The 12,919-nt window shown below is 44.9% G+C and overlaps 1 protein-coding gene across 5 annotated transcripts in view; it reads left to right on the forward strand.

Annotated features, from left to right (window-relative positions):
- tln2 (talin 2) overlaps positions 1 to 12,919 on the forward strand; it is a 310,927-nt gene that overhangs the window by 163,544 nt on the left and 134,464 nt on the right. For all 5 annotated transcript variants that reach the window (XM_033014900.1, XM_033014898.1, XM_033014899.1 and 2 more), the window contains one exon: positions 420 to 586. In XM_033014900.1, the coding sequence (XP_032870791.1) occupies positions 420 to 586 (167 nt within the window). The remainder of the gene's footprint in view (positions 1 to 419; positions 587 to 12,919) is intronic.

Raw genomic sequence — 12,919 nt, forward strand, 5'->3', positions numbered from 1 at the left:
CCACAATGTCCGCAGCCTTGCACCTCATAACGCCACGTCCTGGGCCTCCTGGCATCCGTCTATCCCAGTCACTGTGACTGTGAGTGGCCTCCTAGAGGTGACTCTCACAGGAGGGACTGCAGTTGAGAAGGAGGGCAGCGGAGGGTGTGGGAAGGAACTGCAGATGCTGGTTTAAACCGAAGATAGGCACAAAATGCTGGAGTAACTCAGCAGGACAGGCAGCATCTCTGGTGAAAAGGAATAGGTGATATTTTGGGTTGAGCCCCCTCTTCAGGCTGAGGGTCTCGGTGTGGCTGCATAACCTGGGGCTGGGGATAGGCGATAGGTGAATGGCCACGGTTCCAGCGTGGTGCCCGGCCGGCCCATGGATCTGTGTGCGGCACAGATACAGAGTAACGGTGTGACCCTCTGGCCCACAGGGGAGATGGTGCGGCAGGCCCGGGTACTGGCCCAGGCCACGTCAGACCTGGTCAACGCCATGCGGTCTGATGCAGAGGCGGAGAGTGACGTGGACAACTCCAAGAAGCTGCTGGCAGCGGCCAAGCTGCTGGCTGACTCCACCGCTAGGATGGTGGAAGCGGCAAAGGTAACACACCCCTCTCTTACAGGCTGTAGTAGGGGCAAAAGGATGGACAAGTGATAGGTGGATACCGGTGATGGGCCGGTGGGGGGGGGGGGGGGGGGGAACAGTTGATAGTCAGGTGGGTGCCATAAGTGACAAAGGCTAGAGATGGAAAGGAAACAAAAACGTTGTCAAATGAGGCTAGAAGAGGAGGAATGACATAAAGGTTGAGCTTTATTGTTGTCATAAGATACAATACGATAGAAATGTATTCATCCCAGGAGGGAAATCAGTCATAATACACAAGAGAGTAAAACACAACTGGATAAAATGTGTGTGGGAAGGAACTGCAGATGCTGATTTAAACCGAAGATAGACACAAAAAGCTGGAGTAACTCAGCGGGACAGGCAGCATCTCTGGAGAGAAGGAATGGGTGACGTTTCGGGTCGAGACCCTTCAGTACAGTTCAAACGTGGCCTCATGAGTACTGAGGTACAGTGACAGGGAGGGGGTGGGGGGTGGGGCTGGGAAAAGAGAGAGAGGTTGGGGGTGCTGTTACTTCAATTTTGAGCGTTGAATGTTTATACGGTGAGGTTGTGGGCTACTAGGCGGAATCTGCGGCGGGCCAAAGCGCCCGTTTCCATGCTGTATGACTCTATGATGGGAGGTGGAGTTGAGACAAACAAACTGTGAGGAAGCACGAGGAACTCCTCCCCTTGGCAGTGGCTGAAGGTTAAGGTGAGTGTTTGTAGAGGTGGGGGAACTGCGAAGGTCTTGATGGGATTCTTGATGGAATATAGATATACCCAGTTAAACATTTTAATCATCTTGCAGTCTGACCTCTCCCTCAACTGCACACTTCCTCATCTTTGCTCAGTATTCCCTCCTCACTCACACTCCGTCTGCAAGTTCTGAGGTTGTCCCCAGCCACTGCAGCCTGTGCTGGGAAGAATAGTGTATCAAATCATGAGAGGAATTGATCGGGTAGATGCGCATAGTCTCTTGCCCAGAGTAGGGGAATCGAGGACCAGAGGACATAGGTTTAATGTGAAGGGGAAAAGATTTAATAGGAATCCAAGGGATAACATTTTCACACGAAGGGTGGTGGGTGTATGGAACAAGCTGCCAGAGGAGGTAGTTGAGGCAGGGACTATCCCAACATTTAAGAAACAGTTAGACAGGTACATGCTTTTAAAAAAAAAAAACTACCTGAAACACTAACAGAATCAACTATTACGCTTATTCCAAAAAAAGATAAAGATTTAGAAGATTCGGGCTCATATAGAGCTATATCGCTTTTAAATACAGATCAGAAAATCTTAGCAAAGACTTTAGCAAGAAGATTAAGCAAATATATTAGTAAATTGATAAACCCTGATCAAACGGGGTTTATACCCAAAAGATACTCATTTAATAATTTGAGACGTCTGTTTAATATAATGTACTCGCATAAAGTAGAGGAAGAAGATATATCAACTATTTCTTTGGATGCAGAGAAAGCATTTGATCAGGTAGAGTGGCAATACTTATATAATGTACTACAAAAATTTAATATGGGAGAGAATTTTATAACATGGGTAAAATTATTGTATGATAAACCGATGGCAAGAATTTTAACTAACAACATGTTATCTCAAAAATTTCAACTATCAAGGGGTAATAGGCAGGGATGTGCACTATCACCCCTGCTATTTGCCCTTATAAGAATTCATCCGAATATTCAGGGCTATAATACCAGGGACTCAAAGAATAAAATCTCATTATATGCAGACGATATACTTTTATATATTACAAAGTCACAAATGAGCATACCAAATTTATTAAATTTAATAGAGGAATTTGGGTCTTTTTCTGGATATAGAATAAACTGGAATAAAAGTGAAATCATGACATTAAAACCTCAAGAACCTACACACTTATTGAAGTTCCCCTTTAAAATCGCAACAGAAAAATTTAAATATTTGGGTATTCAGATTACTAGAAAATATAAAGCATTATTCAACGCTAATTTCATACCTTTATTAAATAAACTTAATACGCTGATTAAATTTTGGAAAACACTTCCTTTATCATTATTAGGTAGAATAAATGCAATAAAAATGATCATCCTACCACAATTACTATACCTATTTCAGTCTATATACCAAAATATTTTTTTTTTAAATTAGAGTCCAATATTACTAATTTTATTTGGGACTATAGATCACATATAATTACAAAAAAACACTTATGTAAACCAAAAAAGGTCGGGGGACTTTCACTTCCGAATTTTATGTATTATTACTGGGCAGTGCATATTAAGAATATAATTTATTGGCTGGATAGTTCTACCCAACAGACAGAATGGATAAAAATGGAGAAAGAGGATTGTCATCCTTGTAATATAGGAACGATCCTCTTCTCCCCGAAAAAACTGAATAACACAATATATAAGAAGAACCCAATTATATATGGTACAATAAGAATTTGGAAACAAATAAAATTATCTTTAAAACTAAGAAATCTATCACTGTTAATGCCAATAGCGAATAACCCTTTATTTAAACCATCTCTTATTGATAAAACATATAACCAATGGGAAAGTCTCGGAATTAGAAGGATCGGGGATATGAACGAAATGGGAAACCTACTATCATTCCAACAATTACAATTAAAATTTAAACTGAAAAACAACCAATATTTTAAATATCTTCAGATTTGCGATTTCATGAAAAAATATATACAAGGATATCAAAAAATAACTCCTGAATTATTGGAAGAAGCAATGAATATTGAAGCTGACTCACAAAAATTAATATCATATTTATATAATAGTATTCTAACTATAGACCTACCATCGACAGAGGTACTTAGAGAAGAGTGGGAACGGGAACTAATGATAAAAATTACGAAAGTTACATGGGAAAAGTATTTGATTTATATTCACAAATGTTCGATTAATGTAAGACATAATCTAATTCAATTTAAAATTTTACATAGATTATATTATTCAAAAACAAGATTGAACAAATTTTATCCAAATATATCCGCCACTTGTGATAAATGTCTAGCCCAAAAGGCAACTATCACACACTCCATAGTCTCCTGCACAAAACTTTATAGATTTTGGAGTGATATTTTCGAAATATTTACAAAATTATTCAAGATAAGAATGGAACCTGATACTGAAATGATTATATTTGGAGTAATGGAAGATGGGAATAAATTGAACACATCTCAAAATTTATTTTTTAACTATGGTTTAATAATAGCAAAAAAATTAATACTTAAATTTTGGAAAAATACATCAATACCAACTTAAAATGTGGATTGCAAGCATGTTGGACACCGCACATCTTGAGGAAATGCGATTCCTCCTAATGGATAAATTAGACCAATTCATAACGAGTTGGTCTCCATTTGTCGTCTTCTTGGAATCATATGGTGCAACACAATTGTAAAAACTAACTGTTTCAGGACTGGACGAGGGTTGGTCAAGATTATAAACAATGATCTCCTTTTTTTTTTTTTTTCTTTATGTCTTATTCTCTTTTTTCTATTTCTTTTCCTCAACTTTCTTCACTCATTCGTCTTTTTTCTTTTTCTTCACACACTATATATCTCACGCTTTTCTATCCTTTACTATCTAATTTATTTTTCTTATTCTAATCCTTCTTTAATATAACAACAAAAAAAAAGAATCTGTACATAAAATGTATTATGCAATATATATTAGGCACTTTGGTGCCATATGATTGTACTTACTTCTAATAAAATAAAATATTAAAAAAAAAAAAAGACAGGTACATGGATAAGACAGGTTTGGAGGGATATGGGGCAAACACTGGCAGGTGGGACTAGTGTAGCTGTAATTGTCATGGTGAGTGTAGGCCCAGAGCGTTTGACGTCACTGGGCCTGAACTCGATGGAGTTTAGAAGGATGAGGGAGTATCTCGTTGAAATTTACCGAATAGTGAAGGGCCTGGATTGAGTGGATGTGGAGAGGATATTTCCATTAGTGGGAGAGTCGAGGACCAGATGACACAGCCTCTGAATAGACAATAGACAATAGGTGCAGGAGTAGGCCATTCGGCCCTTCGAGCCAGCACCGCCATTCAATGTGATCATGGCTGATCATCCCCAATCAGTACCGCGTTCCTGCCTTCTCTCCATATCCCCTGACTCCGCTATTTTTAAGAGCCCTATCTAGCTCTCTCCTGAAAGCATCCAGAGAACCGGTCTCCACCGCCCTCTGAGGCAGAGAATTACACAGACTCACCACTCTCTGTGAGAAAAAGTGTTTCCTCGTCTCCGTTCTAAATGGCTTACTCCTTATTTTTAAACTGTGGCCCCTGGTTCTGGACTCCCCCAACATCGGGAACATATTTCCTGCCTCTAGCGTGTCCAAACCCTTAACAATCTTATATGTTTCAATGAGTACCCTCTCGTCCTTCTAAACTCCAGAGTGTACAAGCCCAGCTGCTCCATTCTCTCAGCATATGACAGTCCCCGCATCCCGAGAATAAAAAGACTTACCTTAAGAAAGGAGATGAGAAATCACTTTAGCCAGAGGGAGGTGAATCTGTGGAATTCATTGCCACAGACGCCAGTGAAGGCCAAGTCAATGGGCATTTCTAACATAGAGATTGATGGGCCGAATGGTTTAATTCTGGTCCTATGCATTATGGAGATGTGATTTATTGCATTTTTTCCCTAAATTAATGTAATGCGATTTTAATAAGCATTCAAAATATATGGAAAATCAGTTTCAGATTGACACTGGTGCCAGTGTTAACATGACTCCCAAGCATCTTGTACCCAACAAAGAGGACATTAGACAAGAGAAAATCACCTTAAAGATGTAGAACGGATCCAACCTGGAACAAGATGAACAACAAGAAGTACCGGGCTCACTTCATACTGGTAGAGGAAGGCTGGCTCACACCGCTCCTGAGCGGCAAAGCTGCACAACAGATGAAACTCATCACGGTTCACTACGAGAACGTCAAGAGCCTGAATGCTGTTAGCGAGGCTGGCTCATTACTCAAGAGCTACAATGATGTCTTTAACGATGAAAGCCCTGGGAGACTACCTGCCAAGGTCAAGTTGGTAGCTAGGACGGAGGATGTGACCCCATCACAGTGTTCTGCAAGGCCGGTACCTGTAGCCATGAAAGAGAATGTCATTAATGGTCTCCTGAAGCTGGTCGAGCAGGACATCTTGACTAAAGTCGAAGAACCAACTGAATGGTGTAGCAGGCTGGTGGTTACTGAGAAAAAGGACAGCACAGCGTTGAGGTTCTGCATAGATCCTAGATCCCTCAACAAAGTCCTGAAAAGGAAGATCCACAGACTACCAGTCATAGAGGATGTACTCCTTGAGCTGTCCAAGGCAAAGATTTTCTCCAAATTCGATCTGATGTCAGGATACCTTCACTGCGAACTAGATGAGGAGAGCAGTTTCCTAACAACCATGAACACCCCTTTTGGGAGATATCGCTGGAAGAGGTTGCCATTTGGACTGAAAGTAAGTGCAGAGATCTTCCAGAAGAAGCTGCAACAAGCCCTAGATGGAGGAAAGGGAGTGGAGTGTGTTGCAGATCACATCATCCTATTCGGACTAAGGGGACACCAGAGAAGATGCAGAAAGGAATCACAATGCAAGACTGCAAGATCTTCTTCAGCGATGCAAGGACAGAGGCATCAAGCTGAACCGGAAGAAGTCGGTAGTGAAAACTACGTGTATCACATTTCTAGGACATATAATTACAGATCATGGCCTGAAACCGAATCCGAAGAAGATCCACGCTATCCTAGAGATGCCCAACCCAACCAATCCAACAGAAATCCAAAGATTGCAAGGCAGTGTAAACTACTTGGCAAGATTCCTGTCAATGTTGTCCGACCCATTCGAGCCTTTGAGGAGATTGACCCACAAGGAAGCAGAGTGGGAATGGTCATCAGAACATGACATGGCAATGTCAAAGATCAAGGAGCTGTTGACAACGGCACCTACCCTGGCGTACTACACACCAGACGAACAGCTGACCATACAATGTGATGCAAGCAAGGCAGGTCTAGTTGCAACACTAATGCAGAAGGGACAACCACTGTCGTATGTGAGTTGAGCATTGACGCCAACCGAGCAGAGATATGCTCAGGTTGAGAAGGAGGCACTAGCAATAGTGTTTGCCCTCGAGCGCTTCCATCAGTACACCTACGGACAGTGAGTGATCGTGGAGTGACCACAAGCCACTGGAAGTCATCGTCAAAAAGCTTCTGCATACAGCACCAAGACGTCTTGATGGCATGATGATGAGGATGCTACACTATGACATCGAGATCAAATGGATAAAGGGAAAAGACATGCATCTAGCAGATTTTCTCTCCCGAGCACCTCCCTGACATCACAGGGTCAACCAGATTCACTGATGTCAATGTAGTTGAGTCCTTGAGCATGGGAGAGGACAAAGTCAAACGCATCCAAGCCCACACCAGGGAAGTTGAAACACTACAAACAGTTAAGAGAGTAATCCAAAATGGATGGCCAGAACACAAGGCAGAAGTTCAAGAGGCAGCACAACCGTACTTCAACGTCAATGCAAGACGGCCTAGTATTTAGAGGAGAGAGAGTTGTAATCCCTGTCACTCTACGTAGAGATATGAAGGAGACACTCCACACCTCTCACCTGGGAGTGGAAGGAACCCTCAGACGTGTTGGAGAATGCATTTTCTGGCCCGGAATGAACTCTGATGTGAAATAGTTCATTTCAAACCTGAAGCCTGCAGGACAGAATCAGAAAGAAACTCTGGTGCCCCATCACCTCCCACATCGACCATGGGAGAAAGTGGGAATCGATATGTTTGATCTTGAGGGAAAGCACTATTTAATCACAGTGGACTATCTATCTAATTTCTGGGAGATAGACAGACTGTACCACCTGAGCAGCAGGACAATCATTGTCAAACTCAAGAACCACTTCGCAAGTTACGGAATTCCCAGCACCGTGGTAAGTGACAGCAGGACACAGTTCTCATCAGAAGAGTTCGCCAATTTTGCCAGGAAATGGGAATTTGACCACTACACAATTTCTCCAAGACATAGCCAGGCTAACGGTAAGATGGAATCGGCAGTCAAGGCAGCTAAGCAAGTACTGATGAAAACCACTCACTCCAAGACAGATGTCTACTTGGGAATACTGGAATTGCGCAACACCCCTGCGCAAGGAGTGAACAGTAGCCCTGCACAAAGTCTACATGGAAGGAGAACAAGGATGACACTTCCAACTACATCTAACCTCCACAAACCACGCAGTGCTGAGATACTCACAGAAGAGAGGAAAAAGATGAAGGATTTGCAAGGAAAACAGTCAAAAATCTACAACCGACGTGCCAAGGATCTGCCAATCCTGGAGGAAGGTGATGCCGTAACACTCAAACCCTACAAACTAGGAGACACCAGATGGCAGAGAGCAACAGTTCAGAAATGACTGGATGAGAGATTATACGAAGTTGAGACAGAGTCAGGACTTCTAATCCGACGCAACCGAGTGGATCTGAAGAAAACCGGAGAACAACCTCCACACATAACTCCAGAGAAACCACCAGACGTGGAGAAGACTGGGACACCTTTGCAACCTCAGCTGACATGGAAAAGACCAACACAACATGCATCACCGGAAAAAGATGTGACTCGTGAAACTCTTAACACAGAGAAATCAAAACAAAACCAAAGTGACACAAGAGAAGAAACTAGAAGTGGTGCACAGAATGTACCTACTGAAAAGAAAGACAAGTGTGACTGATTGAAATTGTGAAACAAGACAGAACAGTAATTACTCTGTATGCCTGTGCCACGGGATACACGGGAACTCTGAGTTAAGTCTGCCTGTGCTATGCCACTCTTTTTAAACTGTTTTCCCCTCTGATTCACTTCTAACTCTCCTCCCACTCGGGCTAGAGCCAATCAGTGTTTTCTCCTGCTTCTCTTTGCTGCTGTTTCTTCAAAATGCACGGGAGCTCTGAGTTCGACTGTGAGGAGGATGCTATAAGAATGCAGGGTGACTTGTCAAGTTGGGAGAAGGGGAGAAGTACAACGGGATCTGGGGGTCCTTGTTCATCAGTCAATGAAAGTAAGCATGCAGGTACAGCAAGCAGTGAAGAAAGCGAATGGCATGTTGGCCTTTATAACAAGAAGAGTTGAGTATAGGAGCAAAGAGGTCCTTCTGCAGTCGTACAGAGCCCCAGTGAGACCACACCTGGAGTATTGTGTGCAGTTTTGGTCCCCTAATTTGAGGAAGGACATTCTTGCTATTGAGGGAGTGCAGCATAGGTTTATATGTTTAATTCCCGGGATGGCGGGACTGTCATATGCTGAGAGAATGGAGTGGCTGGGCTTGTACACTCTACAGTTTAGAAGGATGAGAGGGTATCTTATTGAAACATATAAGATTATTAAGGGTTTGGACACGCTAGAGGCAGGAAACATGTTGCCGATGTTGGGGGAGTCCAGAACCAGGGTCCACTAAGAATAAGGGGTAAGCCATTTAGAATGGAGACGAGGAAACACTTTTTCTCACAGATAGTAGTGAGTCTGTGGAATTCTCTGCCTCTGAGGGCAGTGGAGGGTGGAGGCAGGTTCTCTGGATGCTTTCAAGAGAGAGCTAGATAGAGGTCTTAAAGATAGCGGAGTCAGGGCATATGGGGAGAAGGCAGGAACGGGGTACTGATTGGGGATGATCAGCCATGATCACATTGAATGGTGGTGCTGGCTCGAAGGGCTGAATGGCACCTATTGTCTATTGTCTATTTTCTATTGAATGGAAATATATCAAACATGGGAACGGCTACAGGTCCAGTCTGATTGCAGACTTTATGTGTTTATGAGTCCTTGTGATTTTGATTGGAGTCATTGAGTTTGTGTGGACGTTCCAACTCTCCCGTTGGCCTGTGGCCAGGATCAGGGAGTTATTGACTTTGGCCATTGCTTCCAGGCAGACTGGTTCATACGGAGTTGAAGCAGAACTTTAATGGGAAATTGTTTCAGCTGCCCTGGTGCTAATTTAAAGTTTCCTGGGGGGGCTAGTGGTGGGATGGGAGGGGGACGGTTCCTGTGAAATTTTCCTGCCCACCCCTTCAAACCAGCCTGCCTTGTTCTTCCCACGGTTCATGTGTGCAATGTGACTGATCGACCCTGCCTATTACAAGGTGTTTCACCCACTGAACGAGGGCGGAACCACAGGCAGGCAGCTCTGTTTAGCTCAGTTTAGAGATACAGCGTGGAAACAGGCCCTTCGGCCCACTGAGTCCGCACTGACCAGCGATCTCCGCATACTAGCACTATCCTACACGCACTAAGGAGAATGTACAATTTTACCAAGCTAATTAACCTACAAACCTGCACGTCTTTGGAGTGTGAGGGGAAACCGGAGCTCCCTGGAGAAACCTCATGCAGGTCACGGGGAGACTGTACAAACTCCGTACAGCCATCGCCCGTAATCAGGATCGAACCCGGATCTCTGGCGATGTAAGGCAGCAACTCTACCGCTGCGCCACCGTGCCGTCCACTGCTCTGGGTTGTATCACCAGCCTCTCGAACCTGCTTCACCGTTCAATGAGTTCCTGGCTGATCCAATCTTGCCTTCACTTCCACAGCTCTCTCTCTAACCCCGATATCCTTGTACTTACATATTCAGCAGTCGTCTCCTTGAATAAATGTGCAAACTTCATCTCTGCAGCTCTCGGCTTTAGAGAATTCCAGATTGGTCATCCTCATCTCCTCTCCCTGACACTATTCCCCTTGGTCAGGGAAAACAGCCACAACATCCCCCTCACTATCCCATCCCCCCCCCCCGTCAACTTCCGTCACCATCCACCCTGCTAGAACCGTTGCCTCACAGCGCCAGAGACCCAAGTTCACTCCTGACCTCCGGTGCTGTCTACATGGAGTTTGCACGTTCTCCCTGTGACCGCACGTGTTTCTTCCAGGCACTGCCGTTTCCTCCCACATCCTGACACCCGTGATTGTCGGGTAATTTTTTCTCTGAGTTGCCCCTAGTGTGCAGGGAGCGGGAAGACATAGAACTAGTGTGAGCTAGTGGAGATCAGCATGGCCTCAGGCCTGGTTCCATGTTGTAGCAATTATTCAATCTCCCTCTGCGTCACCGTTCATTACATGCGTAAGAAAGAACTGCAGATGCTGTTTTAAATGGAAGGTAGACACAAAATGCTGGAGTAACTCAGAGAGTGAGGCAGCATCTCTGGAGAGAAGGAATGGGTGACGTTTCTGATCGAGACCCTTCTTCAGGTTGATGTCAGGGGAGGGTGTGGGACATATAGAATGTAGGCGGAAACAGTAAGACATGTGGGAGAACTGGGGAGGGGATGGAGAGAGAGGGAAAGCAAGAGCTATCTGAAGTTAGAGAAGTCAATGTTCATACCGCTGGGGTGTAAACTAGCCAAGCGAAATATGAGGTGCTGTTCCTCCAATTTGCGCTGGGCCTCACTCTGACAATGGAGGAGGCCCAGGACAGAAAGGTCAGTGTGGGAATGGGAGGGGGAGTGAAAGTGCTGAGCAACCGGGAGATCAGGTAGGTTAAGGGACTGAGCGGAGGTGTACAGTGAAACGATCGCCGTAGAGAAGTTGACACCTGGAACAGCTGATACAGTAGGTATACCTGGATATACAGTAGATACTGAATCCGCTGTTCCAGGTGTCAACTTCTCTACATCGGCGAGACCAAGCGCAGGCTCGGCGATCGTTTAACCTACCTGATCTCCCGGTAGCTCAGCAGTTTAACTCCCCCTCCCATTCCCACACTGACCTTTCTGTCCTGGGCCTCCTCCATTGTCAGAATGAGGCCTAGCACAAATTGGAGGAGCAGCACCTCACATTTCGCTTGGGCAGTTTACACCCCAGTGGTATGAACATTGACTTCTCTAACTTCAAGTAGCCCTTGCTTTCCCTCTCTCTCCATCCCCTCCCCCTTCCCAGTTCTCCCGCCAGTCTTTCTGTCTCCGCCTACATTCTATCTCTGTCACGCCCCCTCCCCTGTCAGACTGAAGAAGGGTCTCGACCCGAAGCATCACCTATTCCTTCCCTCCACAGATGCTGCCTGTCCCGCTGAGTGACTCCAGCATTTTGTTTCCACTGGTCATTACATGTTGCACGGCCGAACCTAAACGCAAACAACATAAACTCCTTCACCACAGGTATCCAGTGGATGTTCTCTGCACTCTGCCTCAAATCCTGTGTTAAATATAGAAACTAAAACTATGTGCAGTGCTCCATGTGCACCTCAGCCCACGCCCTGTAAACCTGCTTCACCCTTCTCTGCTTTTCAACTACATTCATCTTGTGATAAAGGCCAATCTTTCATTAGCCTGCCTATTATGTACTATACCGCAGGCAGACCTCTGGTGTTTACCAGATCCCTCTTTATCACAAAACCAGTCCGTTATATTTCTTCCCTTTGAAGTGCAGTCTCATTTCCCACATTAATTTAGTTTAGTGTCTGTGCCGACCAGCGATCCCCGCACATTAACACTATCCTACCCACACTAGGGACAATTTGCAATTTACAGAAGCCAATCAACCCACCAGAGATCCCGGAGAAATCCCATGCGGTCTCAGGGAAAACGTACAAACTCTGTAGTCAGGATCAAACCCAGGTCTCTGGCGCTGGAAGGCAGCAACTCTATCGCTGTGCCACCGCCCCACCCTCAATTCCATCTGCCGACTTCTTCACCTATCCAGATCCCTTTGTAGTTGCACCCGTTTAGCCCGTGCAGGTTTGTCTCCAGTTTGTCGCTTCAGCGGAGTCATCGATGGTCAATGGTCATGGTCCCATCACTGATCCTCCTGGCACCCATCAGGCACCAATTGCCAGTCACATTGTGACCCGTTTTCTTCCTCGTGTCCGGCCATCTTCTATATGACGTCTTTCCGGTCAGTCAGTGACGGTGGACGGTCGGTGGTTGCAGAATTGGCTACTTCAGTCAGTCACTGGGGTACAGTTTCTGTCGTCAGTATTGCCATGTGGAGGCTTCTGCTTGTATCCCTGTGACCCATTGAATCCATTCCATGCCCTATCAATGCCAATACAATGTTCCCAATCCTTAGCTCCCCGCTTTATTCCATCCCAGAAATCTCTAGTTTCTCAAATACTATTTTAGTTTCAAAAAACACATTGACTTACAACATGGAAACAGGCCCTTCTTCCTCCCGCTTGCCACGCCGACCATTCACCACCCATCCACACGTGTTCGATGTTACCCACATTCTCTCGCACTCCCAACACATGGGACAATTTACACAAGCCAATTAACCTATAAACCTTTGGGACGTGGGAGGAAACCGGAGAAAAACCACGCGGTCCC

Source organism: Amblyraja radiata, chromosome X (genome assembly GCF_010909765.2).
Source record: "Amblyraja radiata isolate CabotCenter1 chromosome X, sAmbRad1.1.pri, whole genome shotgun sequence".
Classification (NCBI taxonomy): domain Eukaryota; kingdom Metazoa; phylum Chordata; class Chondrichthyes; order Rajiformes; family Rajidae; genus Amblyraja; species Amblyraja radiata.